The 24,571-nt window shown below is 35.0% G+C and overlaps 1 protein-coding gene across 1 annotated transcript in view; it reads right to left on the bottom strand.

The window, feature by feature from the left end:
• The window catches only part of LOC150082232 (uncharacterized), a 1,008,282-nt gene that overhangs the window by 809,728 nt on the left and 173,983 nt on the right, over positions 1 to 24,571 (bottom strand). Inside the window, exons 31-35 of the mRNA XM_090379191.1 lie at positions 23,358 to 23,535; positions 18,914 to 18,956; positions 8,774 to 8,963; positions 6,900 to 7,110; positions 512 to 709 (exon numbers count right to left, since the gene is read on the bottom strand). Coding sequence (XP_090235317.1) covers positions 512 to 709; positions 6,900 to 7,110; positions 8,774 to 8,963; positions 18,914 to 18,956; positions 23,358 to 23,535 — 820 coding nt within the window. The remainder of the gene's footprint in view (positions 1 to 511; positions 710 to 6,899; positions 7,111 to 8,773; positions 8,964 to 18,913; positions 18,957 to 23,357; positions 23,536 to 24,571) is intronic.

Genomic DNA, 24,571 nt, shown 5'->3' on the forward strand with positions numbered 1-24,571 from the left:
TGTTATTTTTTACAGCTTTCTATTATTTATAAGATTTTTTTCAATTCTTTACAAAAAACTGCAAAATTCTTAATTATGTTTTTACAAATTAAAATATCTAATTTTGATTTTATTTTTGACAATAATCTTGTTTTATTGTTCAGCTATAATGTTCAAAATATTAAATAAATTTAATATTTAAAAGGATAGATGTAAATAATTTTTAAATTTTTTAAATTTCAAATTCTTTGAATAAAACTCACTGAAGGTAGATTACATATTCTCCAGACACTCACTCACAGAAAGGTTAATAAAAAACTGCATACTTGAAAAATATAAATCAAATAAATAAAAATAATGATTATAATATAATGAAATAAATAAGCATTTATAAAAATATAAAGGCATATTTAGTGGATGAAAAGCAAGGCATAATGGATGGCTTATAATATATACATAATACTACATAAAACATATTTGAATATTTAACAGTTTAGCAATAATCTTTCAAAGATTATATTATAACACTTACATTTTACAACTACTTCGGCAGTACTAGAGGAAGTTCCTGAAAGGTTGGAAGCTCTACAGGTATATTTTCCAGTATCTTTTTCGGTTGCCTTGCCAATAAATAAAGTTGCTTTGCCACCAGCAAAAGAGATGGATAAACCAGGTTTGCTTAAAATCTCACTATCATTTTTGAACCACTTCACATTTGGTACAGGTTCACCTGTTCACAAAAGCACATACTCATTCAAAAATTTTTAAAAAATCATGGCAGGAATATAATAAAATTCTACTTCCTATTAATGTTCTCATTATTAGTTTTAATGAATCTCCCACTGACTACTTATCATAGAAAATTCAGTCTTAGTAATTAGTAAAAACCTTGCTTGAAGTAGTATGATAATTTGACAATGCTTGAAATTTTGTTTACAGCTGACACCAAATAAGATAAATAGGTTCTTTTTCTTTATTATTCCTTAAATAAATTTATAAATAACAACCAGCCATTATGTGCCTAAGGCATATAATGCCTTAATCATATGTACATGAGGCATTTGGGTCAGCTCCTGATCTTATGATGGCACTGTAGCCATAAAGGAACTGCAGAGATGTGTTCATGGAGGTCATTATACAATGAAAGTCTCCTACATTCTACTTCATACTGTAAATTTTGTTGTTGAAATTCTAGAATATTTTAAATCCCTATTTTGGATGAGCTTTACTAGCCATTTAGTAATTAACATGTTAACTTATTAAAATGCAACTGCAATTTGCTCTTTTATTAAATGTCTGATTTGGATCATATTTACTCAAATTATTACATATAATTATAGTAATTGAGTAAATAACTGTTAATGTCTAATAGTTGAAATGAAATATTTGCTATAGAATAACAGTGCACTAAAATATTAAAAATTCACATGGGCTAGTGTTTTCCCTTTATTAATTACCACTATATATAAAGGCATGAAGTACAAAACGTACAAGTTTTTTATATATTTTTAATTCCTTGATGAGTTTAATCTAGATCCACATACACTCCTGCCTAAAAGTTTGGGATTACATTTTTTTTATTCTCAGAGTTTTTATTAAAATAGGACCAACTTGCTTACCAATTTTTATTAAAATATTTTCTATTATATATAAAAATAAAAAAATAATAAAAATATTTAAGAAATTTCTAGAATATTTGAGAACATTCCAGAAAGGTGTAGAATACTCTGGAATGTGGCAGAAAATTGTAGATGACTCTAGAATATTCTAGAAAGTGGGAGTATTGTTTCAATATTATAGAAGATTGTAGATGATTCTGGACTGTTTTTCAATAATATAAATTGAGGAGTAAGAGCTGTAACTTATAAAATCGAACACCTGTCATTCAGAAAGAGTGTTTGGTGTGTTTCATCATAAACATGGCAAGAAATAAGGAAATCAGTGCCAATAAAAGAAGTGCTATTATAACTCTGTATAAAGAAAGTTAGTCCATGAGATGTATTGGCAAAAAACTGGATGTTTCATTTAAAGGACTACAAACTACTATGTGATGATTCAAGGAGACTGGCAGTTTAAAGGACAAACTACGATCAGGACAACTGCAATGGAACAATGGAAGCACAGGATAAGACCATAACACTGATTTACAAATGTAATTGATGACTTACTGCATCTGAAATCCTAGATGAATTAAATAGGAATAGAGAAACTCCCATGTCTATATCAACTGTAAAACTTCATCTTAAACAAGTAGGACCTCATGGTTGTGTAGCAGTCCAAAAATCCTTATTAAAACTGAAAAATACAAAGAAACAGTTGGCTTGGGCTAAAAGTCATCAGCATTGGGCAATTGAAGAGTGGAAAAACATACTGTGAACAGATCAAAATTTGAAATTTTTGGATCCAAGCATAGTTTATGTGAAATGATCAACTGAAGTAAAAATGGTGCCACGATGTTTAGTGCCTACAGCCAAGCATGGTGGATCTGGGATTGCTTTTGTTATTCTGGAGTGGGTGACATCATCATCATCAGAAATGAAAGAATTTTAAGAAAAGAAGGCTATAAAAACATTCTCGAACTTAATGGAATATCCACTGGACTTTTGATTTTCTGTTTTGCGGGATGAAAATCTCAAGTTTCCGGGAGAAAAAACCATACTACCATCACATGAGACTCACTAGCTCAGCCATGTTGTGAAAAAGAGCATAAAAATTCCTTCGCGTCTTTGATGGGATTCGGCAAGAATTTTAATATTACAACAAGACAATGACCTGAAGCACAGCTCTAAGCTGTGCAGAGACTTTCCAGAAACTAAAGCACAGGATGGGAGGTATTGCAAAGTATGGTGTGGCCACCTCCAATCACCCAACAGAGCTTTTATGGGATCATCTAGATCATCAAGTCTATGAAATCAGCCCACCTTCACAAAATTTATGGGGATCCTTGCAGATCACTTGAAATAATGTTAGCCAAGACTATTATTAAATTAATGTCATGTGTGCATAAGGCAGTGATAAAATCTTGTGAAGGATATTTTGATGAAAAATCAGTATAGTTGTTAATATTAATCATTTCAATACTTTTTTTCCATAAAATTTTCAATGCATAATAAAAAATCTTAAGCTACTTTGTAGTGTATTGTTTTTTATATTAACCCTTACATTGTCATAGCTAATTTCAAAAAATTGATGAAAACTGTTGTCATACACTCTGATTCCCACTGTGATTCTAAACTTTTAGATGGGTGTGTATGAATTACTCTTGATGTTGTTATGATGATGATGCACAGTAATGGCTGCATTACTGTGCCTTAAGCTACAGGATAATTACATAAGGTAATTTTCAAAAAACAGTAATTATATTAATTTACATAGTTCCAAGTCATTTATACACTATATGACCAAGAATATTCAGATGCATACATAAGTAGTTGCAGAAATGGCTTTTAATTCAAAAACCTAATAAACAGTATGCCTACCTTTGGTCTTTATGACAACCTCAATCCTTCTGGGAATATTTCTACCAATTTCTGATAATTGTTAATGAGAATTCACCCCATTCTTCTTGCAAAGCAGCAAGGAGAATGGAGGTGAACCATTCTAGAAGAATGGTTCACCTCTAAAATTCTAGAAGCAATTTTCACTGCAGCCTAATCCAGTGCTCCAATTTGTCCACACAATAATGTTCAATGGGATTGAGGGTTTGACTGCTTCGTTCAGAGCCGAACAGTAAAAAATTTTGGTTGTTCACAAACAACTCCTGTATGACCCTTGCTGTATGATGTGGAGTATTGTCATGCTGATGCTGACAGGGCCCATTTCCATAATACTGCCACAATATATGTAGCACGTAACTGTTCAAAACATAACTGGTCATGGATTTTGTAGTTTCACATACTATCACCAACTGAACAAGTCCAAACCAGCTGAAACAGAACAGCACCATTAGAATGCTTCTCTAAAATTTCATGGACAAAATGATACAATCCAACAGGAAGCACTTTTCAGGCAATCTCCAGAATAAAAATATCCATTGGAATTAAACACTGCATAGCAAGATTCGATTCATCACCCCATAGCATCTTCTTAACCACTGTACTAGATTCCACAAACATTGAAAATGACAACACTCCAAATGCTATTTTTTATTGGTGACCACGAAGTGGAACTTATATGCAGCTACCCTGCTACTGAACTCAAGGCTATATAATTCCTTTATAACAATAAAATAAAAACTAGCAGATGTTCCTGTAGCCTCTAGGACTTTTTGACATTGTTTTCCATAAACAATGTACATGAGACACAAACCTAATCATGGTTCATAAAACTCATTCCATGAGGCCATCCAGACCACTTATTCATTGTGAAAACACCTGTAGTCTTCTATCTTTGAATAATATTTGCCATAGTGGATTATGGGAGGTTCTGACAAGTCACATTTGCATACAAAAAAAAAAAAAAAAAGATTACTGATGTAGCATCCAACCTTCATTATACAGGCATACCTCGATTAACGAATAGGATGCGTTCCACGAAATTACTTCGTTAAGCGAAACTTCGTTTTCAGAGGTAAAAATACTATGGCCAGAATAGGGATACGTTCCTACGTAAAGAAAATGAAAAGCTTTTTTTCGAACAAAGAAAAGTTTTATTAAATAAACAGTCAACTTACATACAAAGTGAAATCACATTTTAAAATATGAGGTTAAAGTTGATTGTTTATGCTTTTTTTCTCTTTCATTTAACAATTGCCTATACGGAGTTATTGCATTTAACACTGATCGCTTAACAATAACACTTCTTCCTAAATCGGGATCATTTTCACTAAAAAAATTTAAAACGTTTTCAATGTCATTTAAGCACCTTTTTAAATCTTTGGTTGTTAACACTTTTTCGGCAGGAACTTCTTTAACTTCGCCTTCATTATCTTTGTCTTCGTTGCTAACAAGGTTTTCTAAATCTTCCACTGAAAAACCATCATCTTCTGCATTCAATAAATTTCTAACATCCTCTTCATCGACATTTTCGAAACCTATTGATTGAGCCATCTGGATAACTTCATTTCTAATTTCTTGGATGTTATTTTCTTCTTCTAGTACAACTTCTGGCCATATTTTGCGCCAAACTCCATTTAAGCATTTCTTAGTGACTTCTTTCCAAGAACTATCAATGTTTTCAATTGCGTTTTTAATGGTGTAGTTTTTCCAAAAAGTTTTAACTGTCATTTCCACTTTATCCTCTAGTTCAGTTAAATTGCTTAAAGTTCGACGCAGATAATAAGCTTTAAATGATGCTATTACTCCCTGATCCAATGGTTGAATCAGGGAAGTTGTGTTTGCTGGAAGAAACACAACTTTGACAGGAATGCATGTGTCCAACGTGTTAAGATCAGTAGGATGTCCTGGAGCATTGTCTAACAACAAAAGAGCTTTTTCTTCAAAGTTGTTTTTTTGACAATACCGTTTTACTCCAGGACAAAAGTGGTTAACAAACCAATCAGTAAATAACTCCTTGGTAACCCACGCTTTTCTATTTGCTTTCCATATTACAGGTAAATTCATTTTTATGTTACCTTTTAACGCCCTCGGATTTTCTGAATGGTAAACTAATAGCAATTTTAATTTATAATCACCAGAGGCATTTGATCCAAAGAGTAACGTTAAACGGTCTTTGGCTGCTTTAAATCCAGCAGCTGATTTTTCTTCAATAGAAATGAAGCTTTTTGTTGGTAGCCGTTTCCAGAACAAACCGCTTTCGTCAACATTGAACACCAAATTTGGTGGAAAATTTTCACGTTCAATTATTTCCTTTAGTTTTTCTGGAAACTTATTTGCAGCTTCAACATCTGCACTTGCAGCTTCTCCTGTTAATTTTACACTATGAATCCTGGCCCGTTTTTTAAATTTCTCGAACCAACCACGAGAAGCCCCAAAGGTTTCCGTAATTTCTTCAGTTTGTTTAGATTTCAGGTGATTAAACAAAAATAATGCTTTTTCTTGAATCACCATTTGACTTAAAGGCATATGACGTTGTGACATATCATCTATCCACAAACTTAACATTTTCTCCATTTTTTCTAAAATTGGATTCCTTAAGCGAGTTAATTTTGCCGCTGTAACATCTGTACAATTCTGAGCAGACTGTTTTATTTTTTCTGATTGACTTAGTATGGTTGTTAAAGTTTATTGCGCTAATCCTAAAGAATGTGCCACGTCGGATTTTCTTTCGCCGCTTTTAACACGTCGTACGATATTTAGTTTAGTTTCCAAAGAAATTGCTTTTCTTTTCTTTGATTCTGACATTTTAATTAACTAAAACAAAAATATTTCTATTAAAATTTACAAAATCTATGTTATGTAATGCTATAAAGAACCTACGTCGATTATTGCAATGTGCCACACTGAAACAACGTCAATCATGTAAACAACAACTAAATTACGCGATTGACACGCAAAACTGTTATAACAGACATGCCCGCAGCTCGGGAGCACTCGGGAATACGTAACGAGTCGCCGTCAGTCACCAATCGGATGATTGTCGGGCGTTGGCCTTAAATTGGAATATTTTTTTATGTTAAATGGGGCTTGAAATTGCGGACTTCGTTATATCGAGGCTTCGTTATCAGAGGTAACGTTAACCGAGGTATGCCTGTACATTGAAATTCTGTTAAGTTCTGATCCATGACCCATGCTGGCTTCCAATATACTGCTGCTGCACAGACAGAGCAATAACATTTATATTGGTATGTCTGAGTCAATACACATATGCAGGGAATCTCTGGCATTGTACACTATATTTGTGGGAGGTATTTAAATACTTTTAGCCATATGGTGTGTATATATCAGTTTACAACACTTTATTTAAAATTCACTCATTTCATTTACCTAATTAATTTTTAAATAATATTAAAGTCACAATACCATCTATATGTCCTTCCAGTAGAATTTTTTCTCCTTCTTCAACAAGTACACTGGCCACAGGCTTTATAAATTTCAAAAAGCAAGACTTTGGTTGTTTGCTTAGTATATCTGGTTTTTCAGGAGCTAAAACCATTGGTATAATTATCCTGCTTTGTACACTTGGCAATGGATACAGTGGTGCTGATACAGGTTCCATTTTCTCACCATTGACCTTAAAAATTATGAAATGGCAGATGTTTAAAGTGATTATATAAAAAAAGCTATTTGTCCTATATATATATAATCTCATTTTTATAAACAAATATTTATATTTATAAATAATTGAAAACATATTTAATTTGTATTACCACATATTCAGGATAATATGTATACTTATTTACTCATATTTTAACATCATATGTGCTCAACTTATTCATACATTACTAATCATCATAACAATCAGCAAGTTTTTCTACTATAACAACGCTTAGTGTCTAAAGACAGAATTATACATGGAATATAGTAAACTAACACTGAACTTAACTGAAATATTAATGAGGAGATATCTGAACATCTTCCTGTACCATATTGTACCTTGAAGGTAAACAAAAACAATGACAAACTGTGACACTAAGCATTTCAGATTGCATACAGAAAATGCGGAACTTCCAAGCTAATTTCAGTCTATGTTGGATCTATATTAAACTATAATCAGTACTTATATAGAGACAGTAGCATTTAAGCTAAAAGCATTTTCTAGCTGTTTCACTTCCAAAAAAAATTGTCCAAAGTGTTAAGGGATGATCACTGCTGATTAAAAGTTTGAGCACATTCATAATTAATCATGGAATCTAAATGGTAGAACCAAAGAGAAATGGTGTATAATATTTGAATGTATTGGATACATTTTTGACAAAAAATATTTAATTCTGATTGTGTTACAAATATTAGCATTACCATTATTAATACTTTCCAATTTAAGAACCGACCATAACCATTAAATATTGTATTCAGGGTGTCTTCTTGTACCCAGTTACAACTGATAATAGAGAGTGTCCACAGTTTCAAATTTATCCTCCATCCACATCTCAAAAGTGAACCAGGACAATGGCACCGTGATCTGAACAAAGGAAATTTGGGGAGGGGTTCTGATAATATCACTGAAGATGTTCAGTTTAAAGGTTCACAGAAAATGATAATTTGGATGGGGAGGGTGATTGGAACAATGCAGGTTAATGACAAGGACCAAAATTACACTTGCACCCTCTTCATGAGTATTCTGACCTGTAATTACCTTACATAGAAAGAAACATTGAAATACATACAAAAAAACATCAGCAGTCACATACCACAGGAAAATCCTGCTTAAGCAGAATAAAGAATCCAAATTTATTTAAATTCCTGGAAACAATAATAAAAGAATATCATTTTGACTTGTATACAACACAATTTGATTCCTTCATTATGAATCATTTAACCTTAAATGAATCATAATTTTCATATGATTTCCCTCTGTATAAGGCAGTGATCAGGCCACACCTTGAGTACTGTATACAAGTTATTAGTGGAGTTCCCCAGGGTTCGGCATTGGGTTCATTGTTGTTTTGTGTATTCATTAATGATATTGATGAAGGTATATCAGGACTAAGTTTTATGATAAATGAGTAGTTGGTAAGGATTATCTTGAACCCATTGATATGGATTCATCTTTAATATAAATCTCCTCATTTTCTGTGCTTTATTAATTAGGAGCTTCAACATTGGAGACAGCTGAATGTTTGGTTAAATTTTGCATTTGTGAAAAAATTTGTAAAAAAATAATATAAATATCAATAAATATTCATACAGCATGTGTGTGTATTTTCCTTCACTGTTATTAGTTATTTATACTATACCTGATGAATCTCTGATTTCTGAAATGACTGACTTTCTGTTTTTGGCTTCTCACCCTCTTTTTGAAAGCTATCTACTTTATAAGCCGATACCTCATGAAGTTCATAACCTCCATTTTCTTGTATTTCTGCCATATGACTAATAGTACTAGTTTTCATTACTGTCTTCTTAGTCATCACCATTGAGTGAGCTCTAGGGGAAAAAAAAAACAGGATGGAATTAATACACAACTGGAATATTCAAAATACACAAAATACTCAAATTCTTTTCTAATAAGTAAAACTGAATGATAATCAAGCAAAACCCAGCTGCTACTAGAATAAATATTAAAAATATGGCTAATACTGATGTATTTTAAGAGACCAATTCTATTTACAAATTATATTCAAGTGCTAATCTGTTGAACAGCTTTAAATCAAGCATATATTGAACTGCATTACTTGAAGTATTAATATCAGGGTTATTGTGTTAGTATGTTTTTTTTATGTAAACTACAAAATATAGTTGGGGATGGTTATGAAATAATTAAATTAAAAGAAAAAAATATTTAGCTTATATCTTCTGATGTTTTGATGCTTGTTGAATTGAATCATCAGAATGTTTCCTAAAAGCAGGGCTTCTTTGCACCATATGCTAATCCTCTCAATTATCATTTTGATATCTGTCCTCTTCTATGTAGGCAGAATGCTTCCTACTCACTGCATAGAAGAGAGATATCAAAATGATAGTTGACAGGATTAGCATATGGTGTAAGGAAGCCATGCATTTGCTGCACCAGCAGAAAAAAATAATTAATTAAAAATAATAATAATAAATAAATAATAAAATAAAATGAACCACCTATTTGACTCCCTCCTTACATAGATACCTATCCAGCTAACCTTTTAAATTTTCCCAAACTATCAGTCTCAACCACCCATGGAAGCCACTTTACTCAATAAAGAACAACTTGGTGGCTGAAAGAAAACTTCCCACAATCCAGTCTAAACTTCTCTCATAATTTAAACTTATGGTCCTAATTTTGTAATCACATAATGACAGTAAAAATTTCAAATTAATTCATTTTACTGTCCTATCTCAGAGCCTTACTGAGCTCAGTAAGGTCCCCCACCTCTAAGGTATCTGGTTGTCAAGAATAGCTGATCCACTGGTAACAACTTATGTTACTAATTTTTAGACAGATTTGCAGGCTGCTCTTAACATTTCTGAGACTTTCAGTCATGCTTCAGTTTAGGAGGAATTTGGTTACCCAATTGTAATTGGGAAACCAGATTCTTCTTTGGCTACACACTGCACATGGTGGCTCTGCTTTCTAACTTTTTAACTAATGCTGAGGTTCCTCTGAAGCTCTCTTCTTTCATCCATTCTTTTTCCTGTGTATATTAACAACTACGGTGACTATGGTGGTCTCAGACAGTTTTTAAATTCTATACAGTGGGGCCAATGGATTCTGAATGGGAAGTGTTCAAAGAATTAATCTTGGAAGCTACTAGATTTTCATACCGACTAAGAAATACTGTTCAAGGTTTAGGCCTAAATGGATGTCAGATGAATGAGACTCGTGACAGAGAAAAAAAATACAAGGGATGCATATAAATCTGTAATCAAGTCAAAAAGGAAGTTAGACAAGTGAAGGCAGACTATGAGAAATCTTTGGAAAAGGATCCAAAGAAAAAAAGAAAACAAACACTTCTTTACTTATGTAAACTCTAGAGGAAGGGGATGAATCAGATTGGTCCATTTGATATTGATGGTTCGATTGTTGATGATCCTGCTCATGTAACTGAGCAGGAGCATGAGTATTTTGCATCTACATTCACACAGGAGGAATTATTATTATTATTATTATTATTATTGTTGTTGTTGTTGTTATTAGCATAAGGTTCAAGGAAGCCTAAGGCTTATGCTGCACCAGCCAAAAAAAAAAAAAATTCTGAATAACCCAGAAGAGAGAGAGAGAGAGAGAGAGAGAGAGAGAGAGAGAGAGAGAGAGAGAGAGAGAGAGAGAGAGAGAACAAGAATCAGAAGGGAATCACCAAGAAAAAGAAGAATGATGATATTCAGCTCAGGACCCTGGGTGTGCCAAGCCCATACTCACCAGATGAAGGAGGGGAATGGCAACAGTTTATTAAATTCTAACAGGGGGCTGAAGGATTTTGTAATAACTCAGAGGAAAGTGGAGGAGAAATATTTGAAGTTAAACATAGGAAAGGCACTTGGGATGGATGAAATCTATCCAGTTATATTTAGGGAGGTAGTAAAGGAAGTTAGCAAACCCTTGGCCATAATTATGAGAGCATCCTTGGATTCAGGGGCAGTCCCCAAGGACTGGAGATGTGCAAATGTATCCCTAATTCATAAAGGGGGATCAAAGGGTGATATGAGTAATTACAGACCTGTTAGTTTAACTTCTGTTCTGGGGAAAATAATGGAGTCACTGGTTAAAGAATCATTGTAGGATCATCTACACAAGATTGCAGTTATAGTTCAGATACTGCATGGGTTTGTTAAGGGGAAGACCAATTTGACAGGACACTATAATGTGGTCCCAAATGAACTGGATGCAAAAAATAATTTTGTTATCATATACCATATTTCCCCATGTGTAAGACGCACATTTTTTCGAAAAATTTGGGGTCTAAAAACTGGGTGCGTCTTATACAGTGGTTGTAGATTTTTTTTTACTTGCATTTCCCGCTTTTTCGTGCTTGTTGTCTTTGCGCTCATTATTTCGCACTTGTTACCGGTATATTAGGTTATATTTTGCCATGTTCTGCCCAGAAATGGCTCAGAAAAGATTTTCGTACAGTGCAGAATTCAAGTTAAAAGTGATCCAGTTTGCAAAAGTGAATGGAAATCGTGCTGCTGAATGTAAGTTTGGTCCTCCTCCAACTGAGAAAACAATCCGAGACTGGCTACGGGAAGAAGAAACCCTACTGAAAATGCCACAGCAAAAGAAGGCCATTAGAGGAAAGTCAGCAAAATGGCCTGATTTAGAGAGGGAATTGAAGATGTGGATTGAGGAGCAAAGGGCAATTGGAATTCCTGTGTCCACAAAGATGGTTCAGCATGAGGCAAGAAGAATTGCTGATGAAAAAGAAGTTACTGATTTCAAAGGAGGACACAATTGGTGCTTCAGATTCATGAAATGGAATGGACTAAGCATGCGTACATGCACCAGACTTGCCCAAAAGATGCCTGAAAGCTATGAGCAGAAGGTCCTTGAATTCCATCGTTTTGTCATTCAATGTCAGAAGACATCAGTTTGAGTTGGGACAGATTGCAAATATGGACAAAGTCCCCCTTCAATTTGATGTCCCAAGTAACAGAACTGTTGATAAGAAGGGGGTGAAAACTGTAACTGTGAAGACAAGTGGACATGAAAAGAGCCATTATACAGTTGTTCTAGCTTGTTGTGCCGACGGAACCAAGCTGCCTCCTATGCTGATTTTCAAACACAAAACAATGCCAAAAGAAGACATTCCTCAAGGAGTGATTATCCATGTTCATGACAAGGGTTGGATGGATCAGGATGGGATGAAGATTTGGTTTGAGAAAGTTTGGAGCAGGAGACCAGGTGGGCTCTTACGCAAACCTGCCCTATTGGTGCTTGATCAGTTCAGGGCACACATAACAAAAAATACAAAGAAGATTGCTGCAGAGCAAAAAACAAAACTTGCCGTCATACTTGGAGGCTTGACATCCCAGCTCCAACCATTTAATGTCAGCATTAACAAACCCTTCAAAGCTGCCATGAGAGACAAATGGAAGAACCAATGGATGAAGTCTTCTGGGGACAATTTGACACTATCAGGAAGAGTGAAGAAACCAACAATAGGAGAAGTTTGTACCTGGGTGAAAAGGTCCTGGGATAATATCAAGATTGAGAATGTTGTCAAGTCATTTAAGAAGTGTGGCCTTTCAAATGCCATAGATGGAACTGAGGACGAGGCAATATATGAAGACAGTGATTCGTCATCAGACACAGATGAGGACAAGCTAATGGATGGGAGTTTTGACAGTGATGAGTTGAATGAATTTTATGATGAATAAAACTTGAGTTCAATAACTTTATGTAATACATTTTTTTTTCAAATTTTGGGCCCCAAAATTAAGGTGCGACTTTTACATGGGAGCATCTTATACATGGGGAAATACAGTACTTGGATTTTAGGAAAGCTTTTGATACTGTTGGACATAAAAGACTGCTGTACAAATTGGAGTATTAGGGCATTAAGGGCAAATTGCTGCTATGGATAAAGGGATGGTTGAGTGCAAGAAAACGAAGAGTGGTAATCAATGCACACTGCTCTTTGTGAACTAATATTATTAGTGGAGTCACCCAGAGTTCAGTGTTGGGACCATTGTTGTTTTCTATATTTATCAATGATATTGATGAAGGTATATTTTAGACAGGATAGGAAGGGGGGAGGTGTTATGCTATTAGTTAAGAAACACATAAAAACCAAGGAAGTGAAGCCAGTCGACATCGCTGGACAGTGCAGTGTGGAGTCAGTTTGGTGTGACATAAGCATTGGGAGATCAAAATTGAGAGTAGGAGTGTGCTATAGGCCTAATGACTCTGATGAGTATAATAAGGAACTGTACAGGGAAATAGAGTGGGCCAGTAAATCAGAGTGTCTTATAATGGGAGATTTTAATTTCCCAGATATTGACTGGAATTTGGGGGCTGGATACTCACACACTAGCAGGGCTTTTGTGGATTTATTGGATGATTGTTTTCTACATCAGCATGTTCGGGAGGCAACTAGAGGGAGTAATACTCTTGATTTGATTATCAGCAGTGATTCTTCATGCATTAAGAATCTGCAGATAAACGAACCACTAGGTGGCAGTGATCACAGTGTGCTGAAGTGGGATTTACTCAAAGAGGTAACTACCATTAGGGGTAAAGGGAAGGGTTATTGCTTCCGTAAAGGCGACTACGATGGACTGAGACAGTATTTAAATTCTATACAGTGGGACCAACTGATGATGTTGCCAACAGCAAATTCAAAATGGGAAGCATTCAAAGAACTTATCTTGGAAGCTACTAGGCTTTACATACCAACTAAGAAATATTGTTCAAGGTTTAGGCCAAAATGGATGTCAGATGAACTAATGAGGCATATGGCAGAGAAGAAAAATGCATGGGATACTTACAAAGTAACACATGACACAGAAGCCTATGATAGATACAAGTCGATATGCAACCAAGTTACAAAGGAGGTTAGGCAGGCGAAGGCAGATTACGAGAAATCCTTGGCAAGGGATGCAAAGAAAAACAGCAAAGAGTTCTTTACTTATGTAAACTCTAGAAGGAAAGGGATGAATCAGATTGGTCCACTTGATATTGATGGGTCAAGTGTTGATGATCCTGCTCAGGTGGCTAACAAACTAAATGAATATTTTGCATCGACATTCACACATGAGGAGTTATTCAGCGAGGGGAATGCCAGAGGTGTATTCAACTCTAGCAGTAAGTTACAGAATCTTGAAATAACTGGGAGTAAAGTGGAGGAGAAACTGTTGAAGATAAACACAAGAAAGGCACCCGGGGTGGATGGGATCTATCCAGTTATATTAAAGGAGGCAGCAAAGGAAGTAAGCAAACCCTTAGCCATAATTATGAGAGCTTCCTTGGACTCAGGGGAGGTACCCATAGACTGGAAATGTGCAAATGTGACCCCAATTCACAAAGGAGGATCAAAGGCTGACACAAGTAATTATAGACCTGTGAGCTTGACTTCTGTTCCAGGAAAATTAATGGAGGCACTGGTTAAAGACGCACTGCAGGATCATTTAGACAAGACTTCAGTTATAGCTCAGACACAGCATGGTTTTGTTAAGGGGAAGTCTTGCCTGACCAACTTGATTGGATACTATGATGCAGTCACAAAAGAACTGGATGCAGGGAATAACTTTGATATTATATACTTGGATCTTAGAAAGGCTTTTGATACTGTTGCACATGGAAGACTGCTACACAAATTGGAGCAGTGTGACATTGGAGGCAAATTGCTGCTATGGATAAAGGGGTGGTTGAGGGGGAGAAGACAGAGAGTGGTAATCAATGGACACTGCTCATCGTGGACTGATGTTATTAGTGGAGTCCCTCAGGGCTCAGTGTTTGGTCCATTATTGTTTTCTGTATTTATAAATGATATTGATGATGGTATATCGGGATTAATGTCCAAGTTTGCAGACGATACAAAGGTTGGCAGGGTTGTCAAGGACACTACTGACACTATGCTTCTGCAACAGGATCTGGAAAGGTTGAGCAGATGGGCTGAGAGGTGGCAAATGAAGTTTAACATTGACAAATGTAAAGTACTACACATGGGAAACAGCAACCCCAGAGCAACGTATCAACTCTATGGTACAACACTGACAGTGGTAGAGAATGAAAGGGACTTGGGGGTGGTTGTGCAGGCAGATATGAAGTTCTCTGAGCAGTGCAGACGGGCTGCAAGAGTAGCTCATGGAGTATTGTCAATGATATACAGGAATTTTTCCAGCAGGGATAAGGAGGTGATTATTCCATTGTATAAGGCGATGGCCAGGCCACACCTAGAGTACTGTATACAGGTCTGGAGGCCTCATTTCAAGAAGGATGTAGAGCTGCTGGAACGAGTACAGAGAAGGGCAACAAGATTAGTGAATGGAACAAAGGGGTGCTCTTACGAAGAAAGGCTTAAGTTTTGCAAATTACAGTGTCTGGAGACTAGGCACCAGCGAGGTGATCTGATAGAGGTGTATAAAGCCTTGAATGGTTTAAGCATGCTCAATGCTGATGGGATTCTTCCTCTAGCTCAGAATAATCACCTGAGAGGGCATAAATTCAAATTGAGGAAAGACAGATGTAGGATAGACGTGCGGAAATTTGCCTTTAGCCAGCGGGTGGTTGGTTGGTGGAACAGACTTCCATCCCTTGTGGTGGAGGTTGATAGCCTAAATAAGTTTAAGGCTCAGCTGGACAGGTATTTTGAACGAACAGAGGGGTGAAGTGGAAGTGGTTTTTTTTTTTTTTTTTTTTGGCTGATGCTGCATAAGCTTGCTTTCTTGCATCAAATGCCTCTACTAATGCTAATGCTAATGCTAATATCAAGCTAATTGTCCAAGTCTGGAGGCCTCATTTTAGGAAGGATCTAGAGCTGCTGGAATGAGTACAGAGAAGAGCAAGAAGATTGGTGATAGAGCAACAAAGGGGTGCTCTTACCAAGAAAGGCTTAAGTTCTGCAAATTACAGTGTCCGGAGTCTAGGAATCTGCAGGGTGATCCAGTGGCTTATCCAGGTATCATTGTATGGGGGAAGGCATTGTGACCAGATCCAGGTATCATCATAAGGGAGAGCATAGTGACAGGCATTTGAGTTTTTTTTTTAGAATGCTTCCTGCATTCTTTTTTCTGTAATTTTTTGGTTGGGGGGGCATATGCCCCCTCTGCCCACCCCAGGTGATCTGATTGAAGTGTATAAGTCTTTGAATGGTTTGAGCAAGCTCAGTGCTGATAGGATTCTTCCTCTTGCTCAGATTATGCACTTGAGGGGGCATAAAAATCAAATTGAGAAAAGGCAGTTGCAGAATAGATGTGCAGAAATTTGCCTTTAGCCATCAAGTGGTTGATTGCCAGAACAAACCTCCTACTGTCATTGTGGAAGTTGATAGCTTAAATAGATTCAGAGAAGTTGACAAACTTTTTTCAGTGAATAGATAGGTGAAATGGGAACTTTGTTGTTTTTTTTTGGCTGATGCTGTATAAGCTTTCTTGCATCACATCCCACTACTAATGCTAATGATGTCTTCCAGTGATTATACATCCCATCTAAGTTTAGGTGGTAGATGACTTTCATCAACCGGTACAATACCACCACTTTGCTTATTGGAGGCTTGAAGTGGTGGAACCCATGTTTAGTCTACAGAGCTAATTTTTCTTTTGCTCTCGGCATTACTTTTTCCTCCAAACAGCTGTTCACTCTGTACAAATTGCAAATCTGCCCTACCATGGAATATTGTTCCCACATTTGGGGCAGTGATCCCAAAACCTCTCTCAGGCTTCTAGATTCCATTCACAAGAGGGCAGTTAGGTTAATTAATGACTCCTCTCTAACAGAGTCTCTCCACTCGCTGTCTCATAGATGTACTGTTTCTGCTGCATGCCTTTTCTACAGATACTTCCATGGGCACTATTGTTCTTAATTGGCTTCTATAATTCCTGCTCTCTCTTTCAAAACAGTCCAAACACATGCCGCCACCAGCCAACATCCATTTACTGTCCAATTTCAAACTCACAAAAACCAACTTTTTTTTCATCTTCCTCATTTATTCATTCAACTGCCATTTTCTGGAACAACCTTCCTTCATACGTATTTCCTGAAAATTACAGTCTACAGAAGTTGAAGTCTAATGTCAACAAATATATTTTTTCGTCTTCTCAATCTCCAACCCAAGCATGGTACTAAGTACTATAGGTTCTAATACCTCTCGTGTTTAGGGCTATCATAAAAAAAAAAGTTTTGTTTGTGATAGTACACTGTCCTGAACCTTTGAATTTGAAGCACTCCACAGAAACAATGACAATTTCTTAAATATCCAGTGCCTTAAATGCTAATCTCCAGATAATTCTCAAGTGGGCCGAAGATAACATAATTAACTTTAATCCTTCTGAAACCTGCTCCTGTCTTATTTTGACAAAAAAAGAGTCTGTTGATCCCATGCTCATCAACAATGCTTGGATTTCTAAGCAAGATCACATCATTTCAGGAGATGTGACCTTGCCTTTGAAATCTTGACCTAACTTCTGTATTTTGGGATTAGGCTTTATCTTTCAGTCTCAGTGTTGCATTACTTCAAAATAGTTTCTGACCCTGCATAAATCATAAATGCACTCCACCATGAAATACTGTTTTCTAATTTGGGTATGGTGTGTCCAAAACTTATCATGCAGTCCTTGATGCAATTTGTGTTAATTGTTGAATTCTTATTTACAAACACTTCACTTCTATCCACAGATGCTCAGTTTCTGCTGCAGATTTTTTTCCAGATATTGCCATGGGCACTGTTCTTCTGAATAGCATTTGTAATTTCACTTCTCTCTATTAAACTAGCTGAACATTGTGTCAGTTTCTCTGTGTTGGACTTTTGCCAATGACCACCTAGTGATCAGCCTATGAAAACCATTTTAAATTGTACTCTCAGTATGTAAGGATTGGATTTCATGTGATGCCCATCATACCTTCAAAAGATATGACTCTTACTGCATGGTAAAAGAGATGGGAAGATGCCAGATCATCTTTATGGAGGTCAAACAAAGTTTTGACCATTTCACACCTCCATTAAGTAAAGTGGAAGTATTGCACTGGGTCATGAGAATTGTCTATAATCTACTCCAGTATTGCTTAGTTCACAGAAGCTTGATCATTTCTCTGTTCGGTATTGATGCCACCCTGCAACACCTGCTTACTTTGATTCACATCTGAGTACTCACCTGTAGTATACTAGGCATTTGTAGTATTTTTGGACCTTGTACATGAGCAGTATACCCAAGGTTCTTGATTTTCACAGAATAACTGCTGGGTTTTGCTGAAATTTGTCCCACTCAGCTTACAAACAAGACCTGAATATTATTCCATTAATATTTTAGTCTTTCAGGTGGCAGCCTTTGCTATCATCACTGGAATAGTGTCCACAACAGACCTATACTAATAACCATATTAATACAACAGACTATACTAATAACCATATTAATACAACAGACTATACTAATAACCATATTAATACAACAGACTATACTAATACCAATAGGAGTAGATTTAAACACAGTATATACTATAATACTATACATAGTTTAAGGGCTATGAAGACAAACAACTAGCATAGAATGTGGTGCTGAAAAAAAAAAATAATTAAAAAACAATAAGAATTATCATTATCAGTTCTCAACATGGCCTATAACCAAAAGACAAGAAATCATAACAGATATCACACTTTTTAATCAGAATCTAGCAGTTTCTGCACAATTTGGATTTAAACTGTAATCATAATAAGTCAGAGTTAGCCTTTGCTATAGTGAAATCCTCAAGTTGGTAACTTACGCAATCTAACATAATTATCTGTATACATAGTGATCTCTATAATTATTACCTTTGTTCTTGAAATTCCTCTGGGACCTGAGGCTGAAAGGGTTCTGCCAAAAGCAAAAATACAAATTTTAAGTGAGTACAGTTTTATGAATAAATATTAACTATAAGTAATTAACTTTATTAAAGTATCTATTAACTATAAAATACCTCAAGGAGAAAACATGAGATGATGTCTGTTGGAAAATCAGCAAATAACCTGAAACTTTTCTAAGCTATATAGTCAGATCAAAAAAACAATCGGTTGACTGACATTTTTTATATGAATTATAATTAAAGGAAATATGAAATCTTTACATTTATGTTAAAACTCATGGCAGATATTAAGCTTTTATATTTCCTTTAAATTTTAAAAAAATTCATCTAATTTTTGTTTGTTTTCTTTATAAAGGAAATTAAACAGGTTTTTATATATGATTTTCTTAACAATAATCTTAATAACAGTACAATCTCAGGGATGTGTACTTCACACACTGGAGCCTCATGTCCTTTGGCATTATAAGGATGCAGAAGGGATGAATTATGGATGGATTATTGTTTTAATTCTTCTGATCCTAATGTTTGCCCAAAGCTTGTCAATGAAATTATCAGTATTTGCAGTGGCAAATGATGCAAAGAAGCAAGCTTATATATCATTAGCATAAAAAAAAAAAAAAAAACCTACAAACCTCATCTGACCATCCACTCTAATAATTTGTCAAATTCTTCCTAAAATTTATTCAAACTATCCACCTCCACAACACCAGATGAAAGTTTGTTCCAGCAATCAATCACTCTATGGCTGAAAGAAGATTTTTGAACATGTATCCTGCAACCATCCCTTTTCAATTTAAATTTATGTCCCCTGCAATTTTTAAAGTATTTGATTATTTCTGAAAGCAAGGCAAAAGAGTGTGTCCTATTCAAATTCATGTCTTAGAAGATTTTGCTTCAGATATTTATTTGGCTCAAAATGTCAAAAAGAATTTTTCAGTGGTCAAAAATTTGCACTCTTTCTAAATAGAATTTCTTTTTTTAAACTGTTCACTTGTTTCTTCTTGTTCACTTGATTGACAGTAATATTTTTTTCTGTTGCTCTTTCGATTTTTCAAACCCTCATATACTTCAATGCCATGTTGACCCACTTGAAAAGTCAATGCCATGTTGACTCACTCATTAAGCTAAACTGCTGGTTTGCTGTTTTTACATAGTTACTCATGAGCTATATGTAGGAAATAATTTCATCATTGTTTATTTAGATTTTAGCAAAACATTTCACTTAGTCCCTCATTGGACATTACTTGATAAGAAACTAGAACATATTGGAATTACAGGGGAAATTCTCAAATCACAGGATAGCAGCAAGGGTTGCAATTAATCGTTACTCTTCAAATTGGGCTAATATAAAGCTTGAGGTTTCCCAAGCATTGATACAGGACCTCTGTTGTTTCTGATTTTCATAAATGGAATTAATGAAGGGATACATGGTGTGATGTCAAAATTTGCAGAGGTCAAGATCAGTAGCACTACTAATGATCAGTGCCAAGCAGCATTACTTCAAAGCAACTTAGACAGACTTCAGGTATGGTCAGAAAAGTGACAGCTATGTTTTAATGCAGCAAAATGCAAGATCTTACATTTAGGGAATAGTAACCCAAAAATAACTTATACACTTCATGGGGTTGAATTAAAAATAGTAGAGGAAGAAAGGAATTTGGGAATTATGATACGGTTGGTTATGAAGTTCTCTGAACAATGTAGATAGGCTACTAGAAATGGGTATGATGTCCTGTCAAAAATTATCAAACATTTGCTTGTAGAGATAAAGAATTCATGATCCTATCTCTACAAGCAAATGTTCAATCTGGCTAAGGCAAACTTCCACACATCTATTCTGCATTCATCTGTATCCTCAATTTGAAATTATGCTCCTCATGTGCTTAGTATGAGCAAGAGAGGAAGAATCCCATCAACACTGAGCTTGTTCAAACCATTCAAACCACAGTAGAGGCTCACAGTTGGCATGTTACTCTGGGATTACTGCTATCCATATACAGTACTTTGCAATTGTCAATTTTAAACTTCCATTGTCATTTCTCAGTATATCAGCCTAATTTTCTAGACCTTATTGCAGTAGCTCACCTTGATTACTATCATTAACCACCCTGTCAACCTTTGTATCATCTGAAAACTTAGACATTAAGCCTGATGTACCTTTATCAATATCATTAATAAATATTAAAAACGACAATGGGCCTGGCACTGAACCCTGAGGGACTCCACTAATAACATCAGTCCCCAAAAAGCAGTGTCAATTGATAACCACTCTCTGTCTTCTTCCACTGAAACATCTCTTTATCCATAGCAGTAACTTGCCCTTAATGCCACACTGCCCCAATTTACAGCTGTCTTTTATGCACAGCAGTATCAAAAGCTTTCCTGAAATCCAAATATATGATATATCAAAATTATTTTTTGCATTCAGTTCCTTTGTGACTGCATCATAATATCCAATAAAATTGGTCAGACAAGATTTCCCCTTAACACACCATGGCATGACTGAAGAATAACTGCACTGCTCTCTAGATGGTCTTGCATTACTTCTTTAATCAGTGATTCCATTATTTTCTCTGTAATTATTCATGTCCCTGTGGATTGAAGATGTTTGCAAATCTTCAGTCCATAGGGACTTCTCCTGAATCCAAGTATGCTCTCATAATTATGGATAAGAGTTTGCTTACCTGCTTTGCTGCCTCCCTTAATAAAAATGGATAGATCCCATCCACCCCAGGTGCCTTTCTTATGTTCAACTTCAACAATTTCTCTTCCACTTTCTTCCCAGTTATGACAAAATCATTCAGCTCCCTGTTAGAGTTCAATACATTTCTAGCATCCACTTTCCTAAAGAAGTCCTAATGTCTGAATGTAGATGCAAAACACTTATTCAGTTTTTCAGAAACCTGAGAAGGAATATCAACAGTTGAACCATCAATATCAAGTGGACCAGTGTGATCCCCTTTCTTCTTGTGTTTACATAAGTAAAGTTTTAACACATCAACTTTCTTTGACATTCATGGCATACTGGTCTTGAACTCATTTATGATGTATTATTATCTCTCACTGGTCCTTTATAATTATGATTGAAAAAGGAAGGCAACCTTTACTAATTTATTGACAGATTGTTTGTTATTTGGTTTTTAGGAGCATTAGCAACTAAGGCCATATTGCTTCAGGGATATGCGGTGGTCATTCCCTGACCTTTCTGCATCCTCCGTATTTGGTGGTCACGGGCTCGGATCCCGGTATAATCAAGAAGCGTATGCTACACACTGCTGCTCCTGCTCACCTGGCTATGGAGGCGCCTTACTGACAGAGAGGGCAGCATTTTGGTTTGGTTTTCTAGACTCTGTCAGCAATAGAAGATAGGTGGGAAAATGCATAATTTATTTTCTTTGAAAATAAATCTTTAATTAAATATTAAATTAGTTTTTAATTATTTTTTACATTATTTTATTAATCTTTACTACTTAAAATATGAAAAAGTATCATCCCCAGGCTGTAACACAATGCATTGCATATTTGAAATAAAAACCTGCAGAATAAAGTTTGTTTTTTTATGACTAACTGGACAATTTCAGTAAACCATCCTCAGATGTTCTTCACAGTTGTATTCTATAACAAAATTATGAAAAAAAATTCATAAGATTCTTAAAAATTCTGATTTTAATGAAGTTTTATTATTTTTTGGATAAGAACAAAATGAAGGAAAAGCAGTATTTGTACAAAAAGTCAGAGAAACTCTATGGTACCAGCCGTAGTTTATGGTGAGACAGTAGTGAAATCAAAGCAAGTCAAAAAGACAGATTCTCTCTCTCTCTTGAATCTGGAGAGTGGTAGCTATGATTTTGTATCAAAGAGATTAGTCACATATGAAAATGTGTCAATAATTAATACTTTAGCATTAGCTTTAACTAATGCTAATGCATTAGCATTAGTAAATAGCAAATAGCATTAGCATTAGCTAATGCTAATTACTAAACCGGTGAGATAATAATTATCATTATTGTGCCAATTATTTATCTTGCACGTTATTTAACAAGAGGATTATAGGGAACTATGATTATAATGACTCATTTTAAACTAATGGAAAAGTAAAGGAAACTTTGGAATGGAAAGTTCTATATGAAAGAAAGTTTTAAATTCAATTACACACAGAAGGTTCGATAATAACAGAAGAGATCAATCACCGGTAACAACAAATTCAGATAATCCAAAATAACTACAAAAGGTTCAATGATAATATGATAAAAATGATCTTAGTTATAGAGAAAGATATGTCAAAGTTTTAACTGCTTTTTCTTCTCTTTCTATACGATTTACAGCAGTTATAATAATATTACACTTGTCTTCTTAGTAGGACTTTTGTTTTTGTAAATTATTATGCACAAGTTTAGTCATTTAAAATTTACCTTTGACAGTGAGAAGTGCAGAAGAAGTTGCTTTTCCTGAATTGTTCTCTGCAGTAACAGAATATCTTCCTGCATGTTGTGAGGAAACTTCAGGAATCATTAACGAATATCTGTCTTTCTCCTCTACAATGTTATGCTCCTTATCATTCAGTGGCCATCCTTTGAAAGACCATGTGACCTAGGAAAAGGCATATACATAACCAGATATTTTGAATACAGTAACAAAATTATGTTTTTTTTTTTAACAGAAACTATTCATTTCTGTAATATAAACTCAAATAACATGTGTAATGAATAATCTTAATTAATAAAGTTCAAGGGTAGTTTTAAATTCTTTATTCAACACACTAAAACTCAAATAGCAGTTAAGCAATTTTACTTTCAAATTCTCTATGTACATCATAAGCTTGTTGTCTAAAATTTCAAGTATTCAATTTCATTTCTTAACCAAAATTGTAACATGATAAAAATATAAAATTTTTGGTTAAGCATGCCCAAACTTCCTAAATTACTTCCACAATTAACAAATTAACACATTTGCTGCTTGATTTGATATTACTTTTTACTTGATATTACTATTTTACTTGATATTACTACTTAATTACTTTAAATTACTTTAATTCAAATTTGATTTACAGGTCCTTGAACTATGTATATGTTGTATGTAGCATACACTATGCTATCTTGGTGTATTACAGTCTGAAAAACTCATACCCACTGGTTAACAAATATGGTGCATTTATTTAATTAATCTTTGTTTCCTTTTCATGCTAAATTTTATTTATTATTTTTATAGTCTCACATATTATCCTTATATCAGCATTGCTTCATTCATTTTCATTGTTTTATAATATGCCATACTTTTGCTGTCCTAAGTCTTATTATTTGCTCTTATTACTATCCTAAGTTTTATGTACATTCTCTTAAATTCAAACAGCTGATATACCTGCACTGCTTTCATTTTATGTTCTATTAACTTGTTTTCTCTCTCTATCTCTCTCTGGGGATAACTCCAATTTTTTTTGGTTGGTGCAGCAAAAGCCTCAAGCTTACTTGCACCATAGGGCTAATAATAATACAGGTCGACCATCAATAATCTGGCAGCGTTGGGACCTGTGGGGTACCGGATTAGTGAGTTTATGGGATCACCATTGGTTATTTTAGCACATACAGTTTACGCAATGGCTAACCACCTTTAACACATTGACTGCCTA

This window comes from Mastigoproctus giganteus, chromosome 8 (genome assembly GCF_048544385.1).
Source record: "Mastigoproctus giganteus isolate SK-2022 chromosome 8, ASM4854438v1, whole genome shotgun sequence".
Taxonomy (NCBI): Eukaryota; Metazoa; Arthropoda; class Arachnida; order Uropygi; family Thelyphonidae; genus Mastigoproctus; species Mastigoproctus giganteus.